General features: G+C 46.7%; 2 protein-coding genes across 2 annotated transcripts in view; both read left to right on the top strand.

The window, feature by feature from the left end:
* SYN3 (synapsin III) overlaps window positions 1-20,392 on the top strand; it is a 454,719-nt gene that overhangs the window by 406,990 nt on the left and 27,337 nt on the right. The gene's annotated exons all lie outside the window — the stretch shown is intronic.
* Window positions 15,841-16,083, top strand: LOC132499328 (CDC42 small effector protein 2-like). Its single transcript, XM_060113856.1, has one exon. The coding sequence runs from the start codon at window positions 15,841-15,843 to the stop codon at window positions 16,069-16,071; it is 231 nt and encodes a 76-aa protein (XP_059969839.1). The 3' UTR covers window positions 16,072-16,083.

A 20,392-nucleotide genomic window follows, 5' to 3' on the forward strand; every position in this document is an offset into this window, starting at 1 on the left:
CAACGCACATACACACATACAATACATACACACAAACACGCTCCCTCTGTCTTTGCTTAAATAAATGTATTTTTCAATAACATTTTATATCATAATAGATTATGAGTTTTATGGCCCAGATAGTTTTTCCTAATACACATTGAAATAAATATCTAATTGTTAACAGTTAAGTGTTCATTTGCGTACCCTCTAAGTCAGCCCTTGGACCACCAGTGCCATGCATACCACATTGTGGTGCACTGGTAGAGAGAAGTTGGCAGACTTGGAGACAGTCTCAGTCCTTGACTCTAACCCCTCCCTATGTGTCAGTTGCCTCATCAGCAAAATGAGAGGGTTGACCAGATGCCCTCTCAGGTCCCTTCGCACTCTGAGGTTCTGAGCTGTTCACTGAATAAACATAGGTATTGAAGGCCACATACCCAGGCCAGAGCCTTCAGCACCCTGCCCTCTCTCCTCCCACCAAAGCTTCCCCACACCTCCCTGTTACACCCCCTTTCCCTACTATAAGGCACATCCTCCTGGGAGAGAAACCTGCGCAGATCCAACCCCAAAATGAAAATTAAGTTTTTTAATTAGAAGAAAAACACCTCAATTTTTCCAAACCTCAGCACAGCTCTCTTAACTTCCTTAACTTTGGTAAAGTGAATAATACCCCTTTCCAGGGAGTCACATCCCAACCCACACAAAGGAAATCTCTCTATTGTTTTTTGAAAAATGTTTACAATGGCCTTTAATATCTCAGTGTTTCACAAGGGAGCCAGACAGACAAGGCGTCTACCTATCCCCTGGTAGGACCGCCACACTCAGCATCCTCCTCCACTGTCTGGCCAGAGACAGACAACATCTAAGTCCTTCAGGAAAGTCAGCAGGTTTTCAAACCCTCCCTAAAAGGGCAGTGTGTGGAGGGAGGGGAGTTAAATACCATGTTTAATCGACCACAGGATCTGCCCACGAGCAAGATTAGGTATGGCATTGCTATACCTAACACGCCTTCCGCATTGCCCCTATTAAAACCACTCTACAGACAACTGGGAGAGAGGCCTCCACACCCAGAAAATATAAGCCACTAGGGCCAGGAAAGTAAAAGAGATACTTGTGTATCTTTATACTTTGTGTATAATGACTTTACAAAATCTCTAGATACCTTATCCGTGAAGGTCCTTTTAGTTAATCACAAGCAGCTTACATTCGTTGTTTTGTGCCAGACACCATTCAGTTGCTTACATAGTTTATCTCACTAAATCTTTGTAGTAACTCTATGAGGTATGTACTATTATAAACCCCATTTTACAGTTGAGAAAATCAAGGTTTAGAGAAGTTGAGAAATTTCCCAAGGTCACACAGCTAGTAAGCAGTAAAGTCTGATTCCCAAACCCATGCTCAAAGCAATACCTTCCATGTGTGGGTCATTTTGTATTTTTTAGAACTCTTATGCATTTAATAATAACTACCACTTAGAGAAATAGATGTTTAGATAGATAGATGATAGATAGATAGCTAGATGGACATAGACAGAGATGTCATTTCTAATCTCCCAATTCTGTGAGGATGGGTATAAATATTATCATCCCCATTTTACACATGAGGAAATTGAGCCCCAGAAAGATTTAAGAACTCATTCCAGGTCATGGCATCTACAAGTGCCTAAGTCAGGATTTGAACCTAGATCAGCCTGACCCCATAGCCTGTGCTTTCACTGTGCTGCCTGGCCTGTAGAATTTCATCTGATTTATCTAACAACTTTGTGACTTGTGTGAGGAAAAAAAAAAACTGTGATGTAGTAGAGCCTATACCCTATTAAATGGGATTCTACAAACCTGGCCTGATTAATCAGCTTGTGGAAGTCCCTGAAAATTCTATCAGTACACAGTAGTACATCCTCTATCTCACTCTCCTGCTTGTGTCTTTCAATGCACTTGCAAACTAGTTGTTTCCTACCTGTTTATACCTATCTTTCCATCTACCTAACCACTTCTTTATCTATCTGCTTATTTATTCTCCACCTCTCCCCCATCAGAACATTCCCTTGCATCTGTCTTGTTTGTTACCATATTCTCAGTGCCTAGCACAGTGCCCTCAATAAATATTTGTGGACTAAGTGAATGAACACATGCTCATAATTAAGTGAACAGTAAACACCTGTTCCTCCTCCGCCTCTGAACTATACTACTTGGCATCTGAAAACCGACATTCACAAAGCTCTTCCTTCTGGGTACTATGGGAGAGTAGCTGCACGTTCTGGCTTGGCTGCAAAACACTTCATAGATGTAGGAGCCAGTGTCATAGATGAAGATTATAGAGGAAACGCTGGTATTGTACTGTTTAATTTGGGCAAAGAAAAGTTTGAAGTCAAAAAGTGTGATCGAATTACACATCTCATTTGTGAACGCATCTTTTACCCAGAAATAGAGGAAGTTCAAGTTTTAGATGACACTGAAAGGGGTTCAGGAGGTTTTGCTTCCAGTGGAAATAATTAAAGTTTATGCCTAGAACAGAAAATGAGAAAATGCACTTTTTCCTTGAAAATAAAGACTTTGCTTAAAGTGAAAGAAAGTAATATAGAGCCCTGCAGGAGTTCAGAGGAGCAGGAGGAACTCTAATGAGCTGGAGTGGACCAGGAAGGCTTCCTGGAGAAGGCGATGAGTTTTAGGGCTTTGATGGATGGTAGGTGTTAGGTAGAGGAGCAAGGAGAGCATTCCAGGCAGAAAAGAGACCAGAGCCCAAGGCACCGAGAGCGCAGGCTGGCATCATCCAGGACTTTGAGGCCGAGCTGCCTCAGAACAGCTAGAAGCAAAGTCTGACTGTGCTTCTGTCCTGGCCACCCCAGGAAGCCCCTAACAACCTTGCCCTTTCCCCTTAGGAGCTTGAATCACCCAGAGGAGTTTACTCACCTTTGTCTAGTCCCCTCTGGAGCTGGGGACCATCCTCATTAGCAAGCTTCCCCTGACACCTCCATCTGTGTATAAAATGGCCATGGCTCTGGCCCAAACCAGGGTTGGCAAGAGAAGAAGGAGAGAGGTAGAGAACCCATGTCCACAAGGGGCTCAACAAACCTGTTCTTTCTGGGGCTTCATCAACTTGAGAATATGGAGAAGTAAACGCAGCAGGCTCTGGGCCCAGACAATCTTCCCACTTACTGGCTGTGTGGTCTCAGACCCTCTCTGAGCCCCATCAGTCCCCTCCAGGCATATGGAGGTGGTAATCCCTATCTCCATGACTTCGGGATCAGTACCCACTGTCCTGAGCAGCCACCTTCTCCCCTGTCCCCTGAGTTGACAGTGGAGCACGTCAGCTCCACATGTGGAATGTTAAACTTAAGTCCATCTCAATTGTTGGCCAAACAAGCTGAGTCTCACCACAGAACACTTCTCTTTCCTTCTATGCTAGGAGGCTACTACGCGTTTAGAGAAAACCATTCCCATAAGCTCCGTGGAGGCAGGAATCTTGTCTCGTTTGACACTGCGTACGATCTCTAGCACCTAGAACAGTACCTGGCACTGAGTAGCCATGTAATACATGTTTGCTGAATGAACGAGCAATCTCTCTAGTCCTCCTGTCACACCTGCCCTGGAACTCCCAACCTTGGATCAGTCCGGCCATGAACCTTCATCTCTTCTAAACCAAGACCACTGATCTGATGCTGCAACTACAAATGTATGGCCTCTAGCCTTAGGAGCCCCCAGTTGTCTTGGCAAAGCTTTTATATCTCCCTAGTCAGCTGCCTTTCCCATCCCCGTGGTGGTGTTTTCAGAACCTCACCGCACTCTGCAATTTCCACATCCTTCCCCCAAAAAGAGGACCACGCCCCTGTCACAGAGCTCACTGATGCTGGCAGAGTCACCTCATCACCTCTGCCCTCACGTGTGTACACCTTGCCATGCCTTCGCCCTCCCCCACACCCATCTTCCCTGTCTCAGTGCTGTCCTGTCTCCTGTTCTGAGTTCGTGTTCCCTCTGAGCTCTGGCTCTCATTTCCACCCATATCCTCTGAGACTTGGCTACCTGTCCATTCCTTCTCACCCCTGGTTCTCAGCGCTACTTCTCCGCTGGCATCTTTCCAACACTGCAGCATGTTCAAATCTCACTCCGATTTGCAAAGAATAAATATGTCTTTGTGAAGCCTTCCTAAATCAGCTGCCACCACTCCCCGAAACTTCCTCTGGCAAAGATCGTTCATGCCTTCCAGATGGACAAACCTGATAAAGTCCTAAGCCCCTTGTTTTGCTCCTTGGCCATTTGTCATGGTTGCCCTGTCTCCTGGAACGCAGTTCTACCTCGTCTTCTGGAACACCACTCTCACCCGCCTTTCCTCCTTCCTCTCCAGCCAGACTTTCTTCACCTCCTTTGCATTCCCCTCTCCCGCCCTTCTGTCTGGGTGCCCTGGGGTCCCATCCTTGTCCCTCCCTCTTTCTCACTGTAGGTGACTCCTCAGGCCTGCACTCTCCTATTCGGTGGCCACCAGTCACACATGCCTGCTGAGTCCTTGACATGTCGCTCCATTGAGATGGGCTGTGAGTGTAAATATACATCCAATTTCAAAGACTTAGGGTACAAAGAAGAGAACCTATCTCATTCCTAATTTTTATAAAGATTACACATGGAGGGCTTCCCTGGTGGCGCAGTGGTTGAGAGTCCGCCTGCCGATGCGGGGGACGCGGGTTCGTGCCCCAGTCCGGGAGGATCCCACATGCTGCGGAGCGGCTGGGCCCATGAGCCATGGCTGCTGAGCCTGCGAGTCCGGAGCCTGTGCTCCGCAACGGGAGAGGCCACAACAGTGAGGGGCCCGCGGATCGCAAAAAAAAAAAAAAAAAAAAAGATTACACATGGAAATGATAAATATTTTTAGACACTGAGTTAAATAAAATATGTTCTTAATTTCATCTTTTTTTATTTTTACCTTTTTTAATGTGGTTACTAGAAAATTTAGAATTACACATGTGGCTGTAGGGACAGCGATGCCTTAGACAATCGCGTCCACTCCTGTGGTGTCACCTGAATCAGAATGACACCCAAACTAATTCAGCATAGTGATAAGGCGTGAGCTCCACTGTCTGGGTTTGAATCACAGTTCTGCCACTTACTAGCTGGGTGATCTTGGGCTTAGAGCAATGCCCGGCGCATGCAAAGCACTGGATAAAAGCCATTCTTGTAGAGAGGCGGCCATGCACGGTAGTCATACCTGGGAGCTCTTAAACCAGACTGTGGATAGGCATCCTTCTCCTTTGCTCACCAGCTGTGTGACCTTGAAGCTCCTCCACCCTCCCTGGGCCTCACTGCAGCGTGGCCAGAGTCCCGGTGTAGAGGGCTCCCAGCAATGGCCGCCGTGTGATCAGCGCTCAGCACATGGTTCTCCCGCTTGGCTCCCTGGACCCCACATCCACCACAAGCATTCGCTGCATTTCCCTGCCTTTCTCTTCCCTCTCCCTCAGGTCAGTTCCGCATCACTTTTGGTCCAAACTACAGCAATCACTGCCTGTAAATGTTTGCCAGGGCTCCTGGCTGGCCCCTCCCATCCATTTTCCACAGTGTCTGCTGAACTGGGGTCCTAAAACCCAGAACTGCTACATCCCTCCTCTGCTTAAAACCCAGCAGTAGCTCCACATTATCCGTGAATAAAGCCTGCAAGGTCCCCCAGCATCCACCAAACCCTCTGGGGTCCTCTCAGCACTGGCCTCCGCACACCCAGGGCCCCTCACACCCACTCCCTCTCCAGTCCCCAAACACGCCAGATGGTGTCACGCTCCTCTGCCTTTCCCTCCCTCTTTTATCTTCCATGATCACTCCACACCGTGTCAACCTCTTCAACACTAGACTCAGCTCAAGTTCAAGAGTTCCCTGGACTTCTCCCCAAGCCCTCAGTGGATGTGGCCCCGACTTTGTGCCTGCACTGTGCCTGTGCAGAATTCTGCCGCCCCCTCGGAACCCTCGGTGCACTTTCAGCTACGTGCCTGACCCCCCTTACAGACCGTGGGCATCTTAGGAACAATGATGGTGAGGATGATTTATTGAGAGCGTGCTGTGTGCCAGCACTGCCTGAGGACTGGACACAGGTTAACCTGCCCCTCTTACCTAGAGCGCCTGAGCGGGGTACTAATTACCACTCTACAGTTGAGGGAGCTGGGAGATAGAGGTCAAGTAACCCCCTTTTGGCATTTGGTGAGCCAGAGTTCAAAGCCAGGCTGTCTGGCTTCAGAGACCACACTCTTAACCTCGATTTACATTTTAAAATTAACATATAATTGACACATAACATTGTGTAAATTTAAGGTGTACAACATGTTGATTTGATACATTTATGTACTACAATATGATTACCACCTAAGTGTAGCTAAAACCTCCATCCCGTCACATAATTATCATTTCTTTTTTGTGGTAAGAACGTTTACAGTCTACTCTCTTAGCAACTTCGAAATATATAATACAGTATTGTTGACTATAATCACTTCACTGTGCATCAGATCCCCAGAGCTTATTCATCTTCTAGTTGCATACTTACACCCTTTAACAATATCTCCCCGATTCCCCCCCACCCAGCCCCTGTAACCACCATTCTACAATCTGTTTCTATCAGATTGGCTTTTTTTAGATCCCACATATAAATGAGATCACACAGTATTTGTCTTTCTCTGCCTGATTTGTCTCTCTTAGCATAATGCCCTCAGTGTCCATCCATGTTGTCACAAATGGCAGGATGTCCTTCTTTCTTGTGGCTCAATTACACACACACACACACACACACACACACACACACACACTGTAAATTTTTTTATCCATTCATACACTGACAGACACAGGCTGTTTCCATATCTTAGCTATTGTGGACAATGCTGCCCTTGATTTACTTTTATAACCTAAGCTAGCGTGGTTAATTTTGAAGCCAGGAGTTCAGAGAGGGAAGGTTACTTGCCCAAGGTCACCCAGTGAGGTCCCTTCCCAGCCTCCTGGCTCTCAGTGTTCTTTTTCTTGGTTTTGGTTGGTCGTGTGCCCCTGCCATGAAAGCCCAGGCTGATGACCCCGATGGGAAGGAGGGACCCTCCCTGGGCGGCTCGCAGACAGACATGGCCCGAAGCAGTGAAATGTCCACAGAGAGGTGGAAATAATAAGCCTGGCTGAGGGAGCATCTGCTTTGTTTGCTTGGCTTAGTGTGTTTTCCTTACAACGATCTGGAATCTGATCCGGCTACGAGGCTCTGAGGCTCCCTTTATTCTCCTGTTGGGCAGAAAAGAGAGTGGGGTGGAGCAGCTTAGCCAAGAAGTGCTGACAGGGAGGCGGAGCCGGTCAAGTCCAGGGTCGAGACACTCCCTGTGAAAGCCCAGACAGAGGGGGTGCTAGGCAGGGACACGGGGGAGACGGTCTTGCAGTCAGGGCCTGTCACGTAGAGGGCGATCATTTCACGGTGAGTCAAAACCCTGCAAGTCAACCAAGATGGTGTCTTGCCTGAAGGTCGAGTTCTCAGACCCCAGAGAGGAGATTTACTAAGCATGGCTTTCAGGGAAGTAAAAAGCAGACCTTAATGAGCTCTGCAAGGAGCCTGCTGCCCTCTGTTCAGCCCACAAAGCCAGGAGGTCATGCAAGGAAGGTGGGAAAGGGCAGGAGAGAGGTTCCAGTTGGGTCAAGGGAAGATTCCAGCAACTTTTATAAAACCACTCGCAATGGTGGTATTTGCTATTCATTGTGGAAGGTCTCTTATGAGGAACCACTGAATGAATGCCTTTTGAAATTAAGTGTTAGGGGGTTGTCTCTTCAACACAACTGAGGTACTTCTCTTTGTCAGATAATAGAATCACTGAGTCTGGGATTGGAAGAAGCATTAAAGGTCATCGACCAGCCTCATGCTTGACTTTGCTCCTACAATACCCTTTTCCAACCAGTCAGCCACGTTGCAGGCTCTGTGGGAGTTGCCGGGGTGTAGTAATAGTAAGGAATTTGAAAAATCAAGTGCGTTAGTACAAATAAAGGTATTAAAGACCGTGGCTTAAGTGTGCAGGCAAACGGCTTCTCAAAACCAAACCCCGGAATTAGCAGATTTGCCCATCACACACAGATATTGCTGGGCTGCCTCAGGCTTCCCCATGTTGGGCCTGACTCCAAACACCTACCATCGGGGAAGCAGAGAAGATTACATGCTGTTTGTGGGAAAGACGGCTCCCAAGGAGAAAGGAGAGAATGGGCTGGGCTCCTCTACGTGTGCCGCGCTTCTCCTTCAGACCCTCTGGTCTGAATCCGTCGCCCCTTTGAGGAGGAGTGAATGACAGGGGCAGATGGGCCAGCAATGTCACTCCCTCCACGTGGGGGGACACTGCCGGAGTTTGGAAATAAGAGGGTCCCCTGGTAGCTTTCCCTCAACCTAAAGGTACTCTGCTGCTGCTGAAGAAAAGGACCCCGTGCCCCCAAGTCCCTTCGGAGGGAAAAATTGTGCCTCAGACAAGAACATCTTCCTGCAGACACACCCGTGGGCCAGCAAAGCAGGTTTAGACAGCCAGTAGCAAGTAAATGAATCGACCCTGAAAGTACCAGAAAATTCCACCTCAAACTGGCTTAAACACTCTGAAAGCCCGGGGATCCGTGTCTCAGTGTCACCGAGGTCCTAGGCTCATTCTGTCTCTGCTGGCTGGCCTCAGGCCCAGCTTCATTCTTGGGCAGCTTCCTCTGTCCTACCCTGGCTGCTAGTGGCATTCTGGATTATAGGCTTCGTGCCTCCCTGTTCACGTCCATCATGGAGTGAGATGTTCTCTTCTGCCTCATTGAGACAGTTTATTCATGAGTCCAGCCCTGGGCCAGTGAGAGAAGCGTGCTGTGTTCTGATTGACTGAATGTAATCAGGATTCACCTCTTGTATGAGGAGTATAGCTTCAGTTCCCCCCTGAAACCCATGGTTGGATGGAGATGGATAGATACCTAAAACAAAATTGGGGTCCTCTTAGGATGGAGGAAGCGGGGAATCGATATTGAGTAGACTCTGAGATGGGGACTTGCTACACGCTGCGTATTGGGGTCTGCACTTGGGAACACTGCCTTGGGAAGTGAGGGAAGCAGGATTAGATTAGGCAGAGGGAGAAGTTGAACTGCAGTGCAGTTACAATAGGGACCTCAGCTGGCTCCATGAGGAGTTCCAGAGCTGAGATGGCCCTTCAGAATTGTCCCAAATCATGGCAAGGGACTGGGCCGTTGAACTCCTGCCGCAATCAGTCACTGGATGTGGGCTGTCCTAGAAATGCGGTGTAAACTTGGGCAAGGCATCTCCCCTTAGCTGAGGGCGGTTCCTGGGGAGAAACGCAGCCATGAGCCCTCAGCAGCCACCACCCCAGGCAGCTCGGGGAACAGGTGCCTCTGTCCTTAAGGGGGGATCCGGGTGGCACACCACAGAATTCACTGCAGAAGGCAGGAACCGTCTTAGAGTATCTGTCTCTGCTGAGAACCCAAGGTGGACTCTGGGGTGACATGGCAGTCCTTCCCATGATGCCCTGCTCTGAACACCCCCAGCTTCCCCTGAGCAGCCACAGGAGGGAACATGAAGGCACTTTGTAAACCAGGCAAGAAGAAAGGAAGGGAGGAGAGAGGGGGAGAGAGTAGGAGGGAAGGACCTAGACTCATCTTAAGGAAGAGAAGAGGGCTGAAGAGCAATCAAGTGGCCCCTGAATGACCACCCAGATCCATTCTCCTGCACAGAAAAGTCCAGAGTTCTGGGAAGCCTCAGCCCACTTGGTTCCTTAACAGGATGGTGTCACAGAGAGAGCTGTGGTTCTCCTCCTGCCTCCGTAGCTGTGCCTTTGTCCTCTCTGCTGCTTCCCTCTAATCTCCCCAACCTCTACACTCTGGCTCGTGAGGCTCAGTCTTCTGACCCCCTTCTAGCTCCTCCCCGCCCGTAGGCTATTTCATTCAATTCCATGGCTTTCTGAACCATCTGTACATCCCTGACTCAAAAATTTAAATCTCCAGGGGAGCCCTCCCTTCTGAACCCCAGACTTGTATGACCAAACGTCCACCAGGACCTCGGAGGATGGACACAACTGAGCACTTAGTTTTCCCCCCAAACCTGCTCTTTCCACAGCCTTTCCCATTTGGGGAGGAGGCAAGGGGGAGAGGGGACCCATCCTTCCAGTTGCTCCAGCCAAAAACCCTGAGCTCATGCTTCACTCCTGCATTTCTCTCACATCCCACATCCTACCCATCAGCAAATCCTTTCAGCTCTACCTTCAAAATATTTCTAGAATCTGCCGCCCTGCTTCAAGCCACTGATGTCTCCTACCCGTGGTGTTAAAGTAGCCTTCCAACTGGTCTCCCTGCTTTTTAGCCCTTGCTTTAGTCTTCTCACACCAAAGGAATCCTTTTAAATTGCAAGTCAGATTGTGTCATTTCCCTGCCCCAACCCTCCCTGGCTCCCCCCAGCATCAGAGTAAAAGCTGAAATCCTGCCAATGGCTCTGGACCCCGCATGACTTGTGCCCCTGCCCCGTCACTCTGATCTGCATCCACACCAGCCTCCCTGCTGCTCGGCAAACACACTCAGCAATCCAAGGTCAACCTCAGGCCTTGGCATTCATCCTTCCCCTCCTAAGGCAGGCCCATCACTCGTTCCTTCACTTCCTCCAGGTCTCTGCTCAATGCCATCTTATTAGGGAAAACTCCAACAACCTCGATATGAAATCACATTCCCACCCTAACCCCTGTAAGCCCCACCCCCTTAGCCTAATTTATCTGCCCCATAATGTTCATCTCTACCTAATATGTCATATATTTATTTGTTTACTAACTTCTCAACCCCATCAGTGTATCCCTGGTGCCCACGACAGTGCCTGGCTTATAGCAGGGGCTCAATATTTATTGAATGAATGGCTGGGCTTTGGAGTCAGACAGACTTTGGTTGGAATCTCAGCACTTCCACATGCCAGCTCTAGGTCCTGCAGCCAATTACATAACCTTGCTGGGCCACGGTCTTTTCATGTGTGAAATAGGGAAATAATAGTTCTTACTACATAGGATTGTTACAAAGGCTATGTGAATTAATATACAGCTGTTAGAATGGCACCTGACTCATGAAAAGTACTCATTAAGAGTAGCTGTCATGGTCCGTCATTACTGTTATTACAATCATCGTTATTATTTATTCACCGGATGAGTCATGTGGTCCCAGCCCAGTGCCCCACCCCAGCCCCCAACCTCTTCTCTCCAGCCAGAGGTGGAGTGGGTGATTCAGGTGGTGGCAGCCTGCCCTGTGAGTCAGCTCTTAGCCTCAGCCATGCCGGGGTCCCTGGCATAGGCTGCCTTGGCCAAAGGGCCCTTGGGTTGAGTCATCAGCTGGGGGACACCTCAGCTGTGGAGTTTGGCTGGCAGAGTTTGTCCTCCCCAGGTCCTTCCAGGAAGAGACTGGGCACCTGCCCCGTTGTACTCTCAGGAACTACCCTTTGCCAGCTCAAGTCCATCTGTCAATAGAGTTTGCAAAAAGCCAGGCAAGGATACGGGGTGCGGCGGGGAGGAAAAAGATAGGAAGGAGAAGAGTTGCCTCGATCCTTTGCTTTCAAAGCAGGGCAATGTCGTGAACAGATCATGGGGTTCTGAACTCACCAGACCAGACCTGAGTCTCTATCCCGCCACTTACTAGCTGGGAGACCTTGGACATGTCCTTTGCTTCTCTGAGCCTCATCTGTGAAATGGGGAGGATAACGTCTCCCTCTCAAGGATGCCAGGAGGATTGACTGAGTGGTCATGTTGTCTTCAAGTCCCAACTCCTTCACGAAGCCTTCTCAGATCTGCCCTATATGGTCTCTGAGTTTCCGTGACTTTTGTAAAAGGGGAGGAGGAATTCCCTGTCTCCCCATTTCCCCCACCTCCTACAGGAAAGGGAGGGACCAATCTATTACATCCTTCCTTTATTCATTCAACAGCTCTTTTTTTCTAATGAATTTATTATTTATTTATTTTGGGCTGTGTTGGGTCTTCATTGCTGCACACAGGCTTTTTCTAGTTGCGGTGAGCAGGGGCTACTCTTCGTTGCGGTGCGCGGGCTTCTCATTGCGGTGGCTTCTCTTGTTGTGGAGCACGGGCTGTAGGCGCGTGGGCTTCAGTAGTTGTGGCACGCAGGCTCAGTAGTTGTGGCTCGCGGGCTCTAGAGCGCAGGCTCAGTAGTTGTGGTGCACGGGCTTAGTTGCTCCGCAGCATGTGGGATCTTCCCAGACCAGGGCTCGAACCCGTGTCCGCTGCATTGGCAGGAGGATTCTTAACCACTGCACCACCAGGGAAGTCCCCATTCAACATCTCTTTATTGAGCACCTACTGCATGCCAGGTGCTGTGCTAGCCCTGGAAATCATGGGCTAGTGGGAAAGGCAGATAGGGTATAAATGAGCAAAGAAATACAGTTGTAAACTTTACTCAGTGCTAGGCCAGAGAAGAACGGGTTGTTAAAAGAGAAAAACATGGCAGAGCTGTTGGAGGAACTTCTGAGGTGGTGACACATGAGCAAAGCCTTGAGGAATGAGAACGAGTTGGCCATGCAGGGACAAGAGTGAAGAACCTTGCAGAGAGAGAACAGCACATGCAGAAGCCCAGAGGCAGGAAAGAGCTGGGGTAGTTGAGGAAGTGCCATTGTCACGACCACATGCAGAGAGCCTGAGAGGAGGCTGGGAAAGGGGCGGGGCCCACATGGGGCCCACCTCCTGATGTCCTTTGTCTCAGGGATCAGCCTTGCACGGCCTGTTCCCACTGCCTCAAAACAGTTGCCTCGTTAATTTTTTCCAGTTTTATAGTTGTTTACAGAGACAGGGCTCGGGTGGGTACATCGTGACTGGAAGCACTTAGGGTTGTTTGTGAAGATTAAATGAGATACTGTAGGTGAACTGTGTAGTACAGTTCCTGGCACATAGTTAGTGCTCCATAAGAAATAGATACCTTGAAAGAATACATGTGAAAATAATGAGATACATATAAAGCCCCGCGCCAACACCCACTTCAGACTGTTTCTTTGTGATTTAAAAGAGAAGAGAAACTTTGGATTTAAATTCATCCTCTTCTTCATAATCATGACAGAGAAAGTTGGAGTAGAATCCATCACCTCATCTGGGAAACCTTCCCTGGCACCCACCCCAGGGTGCATCAGGGTCCCTGTGCTGCACACCTGGCCTCTGTCGCAACATCCATCACCCTCGGTTGAATTGCCTGTCCATGTGCCTGTCTCTCCCATGGACTGTGAACTCCTCAATGGCAGGGACTGTGCCTTGATTATCTGTTTAATACAGCACTTAGACAACATTTTATTTTATTTCAGATATGTTCAAGGACTCGTCCAAATAGTCTCCTTATGCTCGTTAACTAACCCACATTTGAGCTAAGAGCCTGGTCCTGATGAATCAATCTAGAACAGAATTTACATCATTTTAAAAAGCTCAATATCCTGTAATTTTCCTAAAATAGGGACTGGTTTAAAGCACAGACGGGTTTATTGGATATCCCGCCCCCATGGGTTTCTCAGACCTACGTTTCACAGGAGGAACAGACAGGCTGTTCGCCAGGGATGTTGCACCAGAGGCTTGTGTTATTCACTGCTGGGGGGAGGGTGCCAAAAGTAGTAACATTAGGCCTACAGTTCCCAAACCCTGCACCCAACACCCTAGGGCAGCAGAGTATATTTTAATTTTCAAGGGAAACACAGCAGTTCTGGGCAACGGTCAGACACCATACAAATTACTAGTCGAGGTGGTTCACAGTTTCAACATTAGATCACAACATGTTCCTTTCGATGACATCACATCTTTGCAAAACTGGGTTTTGGGCGGTAGTTGTGCTAAAAGGCAAGTGCTCTGTGAAAATGAGTGTGGAACAGGAAATGCGGGTGAAGCGCCCTCTCTAATTCTAAGGGCTCGGGAATTTGTGCAGTGCCCAGCAAGCACACATATCTCATTTGTAAGTAATTGTAGTTATTTAAGAATGAAATAAAAATATTATGTGCATTGTTTATTTCAGTTACTAAGTTGTTAGAACATAAATATTTATTAAGCTATTTAGCTCTAACTACTTAACAAATGAGGCTGCTTAGTACTTCTTTTGGCCTTGGAATGCCGTGAAATCATTCCTGAGATGGGCATCGTAAATCCAGAAAGTTTCAGAATTTCTGCATTGGCTTCTTTGAAACTCACATTTACCTCTTTTAAGCTTTTGATGCGAGCTCAGGAAAGATTCTGAGCTAAACTCTGTAAGCATGGCCTGATGTTAATGATGTAAGCACAGAACCTACACTTAGTCCTGCCTTGAGAGTCTAGGTGGGGCAAGACTGGAAAACATTTACTGGAGGGAAAACTGAGAGTTAGCTCTTCCCCCTCACTCCATCTAATTAGCTTCTTAACGAGCATAGACCACTTTGTAATGAGCTGGAAGCAGCCTTCCTGTTATAAAAACAGAAAAACAAGCATCCATTTGTGTGCCAGAGTTACGGTTTTATTATCTCGAACTAGGAGTGGCCTGAATATCCAGCTGGCTCAACCAGCTAATTATTGCCAGAAAGAGACCACAGAGCAAGTGTTCTGAAGCTACAGTTATTATTTTTGGTAGATCCCCTAGTAGCTTTTAGCTTATTCGCAAATAACCGGGTTCAGTAAATTGCCTCAAATAGTTATCTTTGAAAAAAACAAGCTTGTCCCAGCCATCACACCAGATGGAGCATGCTCCAAAGTGGGCCTTCTATGGGAACTTGAGGGAGATGGATGTGGCTGGAGTGAGCCGCCGGTCACACTTGCCCGAAATGTTTTCTAGGCTATTGAAATAGGGCGATGGACTTCAATTGCTCAAGTCTATCAAGTTGAATTCCAAACCTTCTTCTAGGAAGGATCTTGACCCCATTCCCAGTGTTCACCTTTAAGAGGAAGTGGGATTGCCCTACCTGAAGCATGAATCCCTATTAGCCCTCAGCTTCCACAAAAAGATGTCAAGGCTCAGTTTTCTGCTAATGCTTGTGAGTGGGTCTCTTTTCCACCAGGAGCATCAGCCCAAGGGCCACTGCACCTCCTTTTCCCTTTGCCTAGATTCTCTTTACCCAGCTATTCCCATGACTGGCCCCTTCATTTATTCTTTCAGCAAATATTTATTGAGCATCTGCTGTGTGCCAAACACTATGCTGGGTGTTAAGGGTATAAAAAGGAACGATAATAATAGTTAACGTTTATTGAATGCCTGTAATGAACAAAGAGTTCTTCTAAACTATTTACATGTATCTCATTTAATGCTCAACAACAATCCAAGTCATCCACATTTGATCAGGAGTAGTTTCTTTATATTAACAAGTTACCCAGCGGCGAGCGCGCCGGGGAGCGCAGCTGCGGGCGTAGGGGGACAGCAGCCGCGGAGCCGGCCCGAGAGTGGCCGCGGCCTGAGCGAGAACAGCAGAGACAAAGGCTACTACGATAGGGCCAGTTGTGAGTGTGCAGATTTCTGAGTAAAACCTTGAACCCAAATGAGAAGAAACCTTCAAGGAACAACTTATACTGACAGTGAGTCTACAGTCATCTGTATGCATGTTATGGAATGTTCTCAACCCAGAGATAGCTCTATTGACTAGGAGTGAGTGACTACCTGTTAAGGTCCTGAGTCAAGACAGCAATTTTTATACCTTTCCTGGTGGTTCAGAAACGAGTCTCTGTAGAATCAGAAGCAAAGAAAGGAAACAATCTGACCTTTTCTTTGTTAGATTGACTGTATAAGATACTTGACTTCCAGGAACAAAAACACAGAGAAGTAATAAAGTTATTATTTTGGCATCTTTGGACGTCTATCATATTGAGAAGCCTGCTTTGTGAAGCTTCCTGAGTTGAGATTTGGAAACTTCATTGGTGCTCATTTATAACGGACTGTAAGCATGAGTGAATTCTGGTTGTGTTTCAACTGCTGTATTGCAGAACAGCCTCAACCTAAAAGGTGCCGGCAGGTTGACCGAAGTATGATTGGAGATCCCGCAAACTTTGTGCACACGGCTCACCTGGGGTCAGGAGACCTGTTCAGTGGGATGAATTCCGTTAGCTCCATTCAGAACCAGATGCAGTCCCAGGGAGGCTACGGGGGTGGCATGGCTGCCAATGTGCAGATGTAGCTCGTGGACACGAAGGCAGGATAGCTCCGGACCCCTACTCCGTGTGATGGCGTCTTGTTCACCCTGTTGTGATTACTCCAGTGACACGTTACTGTTCTGCTCTGAAGAAACTATTGTCAGAAGAATCCTGCATTTCCTTCAGCTGGCATGCATGCCTTTGGACTCATGGACAGAGTTCTTTGGATTGTGGCTTAGTGATTGATTTTTATGAATATGGATCTGATTTTAGCATGATCTTTTTTGTGAATGCTAGCACTGTTTTGCATTTTTTCCCGCATTTTTAACAACTTCTCTTTCCACCTCCAGCCCCTCTGCCTTATGATTTTATTGGTAAGCAAAGAACTGCTATTTTAATTTGTCACCATTTATGTATATTTTGGAAGGTATGAGACCCATAAGCACAATGATCATTTCTATTCATTTGAAACTTCAGCAGAGTAGTATCTGCATGCTTTATGAAGTTGCTTGTATGGGAGCCCATGGGGTGCCAGAAATGAACATTTTCTTGCTGCCACAGGCTAATGATACTGCTGCTCTGAGAGAAAGGTTAGCTGTGGCACCAAGTCACATCAGTTTCACAAAAAAAGGCAATTTGTAGCTTATTTTAGAAGTATGACTTTTATTTAGAGTTATAATAAAAGAAAAGCTTGCATTCAAAAAAAAAAGTTACCCACATTTTGCTGATAAGGAAAGTGAGACACAGAGAAGCTAAGTAAATTCCCCAAGATCATGCAGCGAATAAGCGATGGAGCTGGGATTTGAGCTTGCCTTCTTCAACACGCTGTTATATTGTCTCCTAGCAAGACACAGGAGGCTCTGGTTTTATTTGGCTTTTACATTTTAATGGAGGAGAGAGATAATAGCACATTAGCAAATAAGTAATTTCAGATGTCAAAGGTGGTAAGAAAAAATAGTGATAATTCAGTACAGACTTCCCAGGAAGGAGTAGCTACTTGATATCAGGTAGTTGGAAAAGCCTCTGAGGGGTCATCTGGGCTGAGACCTGAAGAAACCAGCCATGGGAAGGTATTCAGGAAAATGATTCCACCAGTGGGAATAGCAAGTACAAAAGCAGTAGTAGGTCAGGGACAAGTTTGGCTGAGTGCAAAAGAGAGGTGACCAGGAACTAGATCATAGAAGCTTTTCAACCTGGGCTGCACGCATTTACCTGGGAAGCTTCCAAAAATACTGATGACTTGGCCTACACCCAGAGAGTCTGAGGAAATCAGTCTGAGGTTTGGCTTAGGCAAGAGGAATTTTAAAAGAGATGATGGCAGCAGTCCAAAGAGGGATGCTGTGGCCTGCACCAGGGTGGTGGCAGTGGAGGTGCCGCTCTCCTTCAGCCACTGCTCTCTCCACACAACCCACCTGTGGCCACAGGAAGCACGTACATCCTTAGCCTGGATAAACCAAAGGCAGAATGCTTACCTGCAGATTGGCCTGGGAAGGATTCAGCACCCGACACATATCAGTCTTGCTGGGTGTCCCACTGAAGCTCCTGCCAGACGTAGCACAAGGGAGGAGTGGTAGGCTGGCATAAACTTTTCCTAAGAAATCACCGTCTCAGAATCTCTAATCTCCAGGACCCCAACCTTGTAATATCAACGTGGGTGAATCTACCAGTTCTTGGCCATAGTGGTCTCTGTCACAGATCACTTTGGGAGGTGGCATCTTTGTCTTCTTGCTGCAGCTCTAGTTGAGACAATGCATTCATCAGGGTTGTCCAAAGAAACAGAAGCAATAAGAAGTATATACATAGATAGATAGATTTATTTTAAGGAATTGGCTCACCTGACTAATTTGTCTTCTAAAGTACAATTCAGTGGCTTCCTCAAGGAGGAACCATCACCACTGTATCATTCCAAGGCATTTTCCTCACCCCATATCCTTTAGCAGTCACTCCCCATTCCCCTTTTACCTCAGCTCCTGGCAACTACGCATCTACTTTCTGTCTCTGTGGATCACCAGCTTATACTAAAGCAAATCCCAGATATCACATCATTTCCTCTGTAAATATTTCAGTATGGGGACATCCCTGGTGGTCCAGTGGTTAAGAATCCCCTTTCCAATGCAGGGGACGCGGGTTCGATCCCTGATCAGGGAACTAAGATCCCACATACTGTGGGGCAACTAAGCCCGTGCGCCACAAATACTGAGCCCACGCACTCTACAGCCTGTGCACCACAACTAGAGAGAGGCCCACACACTGCGAGGAGCCCACATGCCGCAACTAAGACCCAATGCAGCCAAGTAAATAAATAAATAAACAAATACTTTTTAAAAAATGTTTCAGTTTGAATTTCTAATACATAAGGACTTCTTTTTTACCATAGCCAAATAGTATTATTACACCTAAAAGTTTGGTAATAATTCTTTAATATCTAGTAAATAGTCAGTATTCAATAGTCCTATGTTAATTGATTTTCTTTCATTGTATCCAAATAAAGCCTTCATATTTCACACGGTTGGTATGATGGAAGTCTCTTTTGATCTGTAACAGTTCCCTTCCTTCTGTTTCGTTTTTCTTGTCATTTAGTGGTTGGAAGGGGAAAAAAAGGTCATTTTCCTGCAGAATTTCCTACCTTCTGAATTCATCTGATTACAGCTCTGTGGTGTTCTTCCAATGTCTGCATTTCTTATGACCTGGTGGATGAATATAGAGACTTGGTCTGATTCAAGTTCTAGGTTTTGGCAAGAATATTTCGTAGATGGTAGTGAGTGTTTCTCTTGCATATCTGTAGATGTAATCATGTCTGACTATCTCTCTTTTAGGATTTAAGACTGATCTGTGAGTTCAGGTGTTGTCTGCCTGATATACGCATTAGGGAGTTCTCCATCAGTCTTTCCCAGTGGTCTTCGGCACTGAGCATTGTTGCCTAGATCTGTTGTTGCAGTAACATAATTGTTGCAGAAGGCTGACATTCTCATTCTCTTACTTATTCTGCATTTATTAGCTGGCACTCATCTAAAAAGAAGAACTTTTCCTCATCAATTTGGATGACTATACAGGAGATAGCTTTGGCACTGGATGAATAATTGCATAAATAATTGTAAAAAAAAAAGCATTGATTGATGGTTCAAGGTCAGCAGAGAATCTCAACAACTCTATCTAATTAAAGATTAACAACTCTGGTTGAGCACCTACTAGGTGCCAGGCGCTATGCTAGGTAGGTCCTTTGACATTCATTATAATTCCATTTAAAAATCATAATAATCCTGCAAGGTAATTGTTATAATCACCTTTAATAGGTAAGGAAACTAAAGCTCAGAGAAGTAACTTAGGTAAAATCAAAGAGCTGGATTACATGTATAGGAAGAGTGCACCAAAATCTTGAATGACATAGAGCTGAGAGGGAGAGTTAACAGGTCAGACGACAGAATCAATATTGGATTCCAACCAACACTGGAAAAGGTAGACATAAAGTCCTACTCGGGGATTAAAACCACTCAAGTCCAAGCTTGGAGAGATGTGGATTCTTAGGATCTTGTGTTTAAAAATGATCTAGAGGGGCTTCCCTGGTGGCGCAGTGGTTGAGAGTCCGCCTGCCGATGCAGGGGACACGGGTTCATGCCCCGGTCTGGGAAGATCCCACATGCCACGGAGCAGCTAGGCCCGTGAGCCGTGGCCGCTGAGCCTGCGCGTCCGGAGCCTGTGCTCCGCAACGGGAGAGGTCACAACAGTGAGAGGCCCGCGTATCGCAAAAAAAATAAAAATAAAAATAATAAATAATAAAATAAAAATGATCTAGAGACATTAGCTTAGAACAAGCTCCACATGGATCTTAGAAATGCTAATATTTTATTTAGCTACGTTAATAGGAGCAAGATAATTAATAGGCACAAAGCTCCATTTGGATAAGAATCATAAATCTTGTTCTCTATTTCATCGCCAGCCCCCAGCATAGTATCTGGAAAAGTGATCAGTTAGTCTCTGAATATATAATGGGCACTCAATACATATTTGTAAATATTTACATATATTTATTCTATCATAAAACAAATTTACTGAGCGCCTATTTTTCCCTGCTGTTATAGGTGCTTGAAATATAACAGTGCTCTTGCAGAGCTTATATCCCAGCGGAATGGTAGGGAAGAAAGACAACAAACAAATAAATAGATAAGGAAGTGGTGGTGGAAATGCTATGGAGAAAAATTAAGCAGGGTAATGTGAATGAGGAGTGCTCGGTGGGAGGAGTAACCTCACACATGGTGGTCAGAAAAGGCATCTCTGAGAAGGTGAGGGTAGAGGAGAGACCTGAATGAAGTGAGGCTGTGAGCCATGCAAGCAAGGAACAGCAAGTGCAAAGGCCCTGAGGCAGGA

The sequence above is a fragment of the Mesoplodon densirostris genome, chromosome 11 (assembly GCF_025265405.1).
Source record: "Mesoplodon densirostris isolate mMesDen1 chromosome 11, mMesDen1 primary haplotype, whole genome shotgun sequence".
NCBI lineage: Eukaryota > Metazoa > Chordata > Mammalia > Artiodactyla > Ziphiidae > Mesoplodon > Mesoplodon densirostris.

Excerpts from the sequence above, each read along its gene's own strand:
- LOC132499328 (XM_060113856.1), top strand. The coding sequence starts at position 15,841 with ATGAGTGAATTCTGGTTGTGTTTCAACTGCTGTATTGCAGAACAGCCT.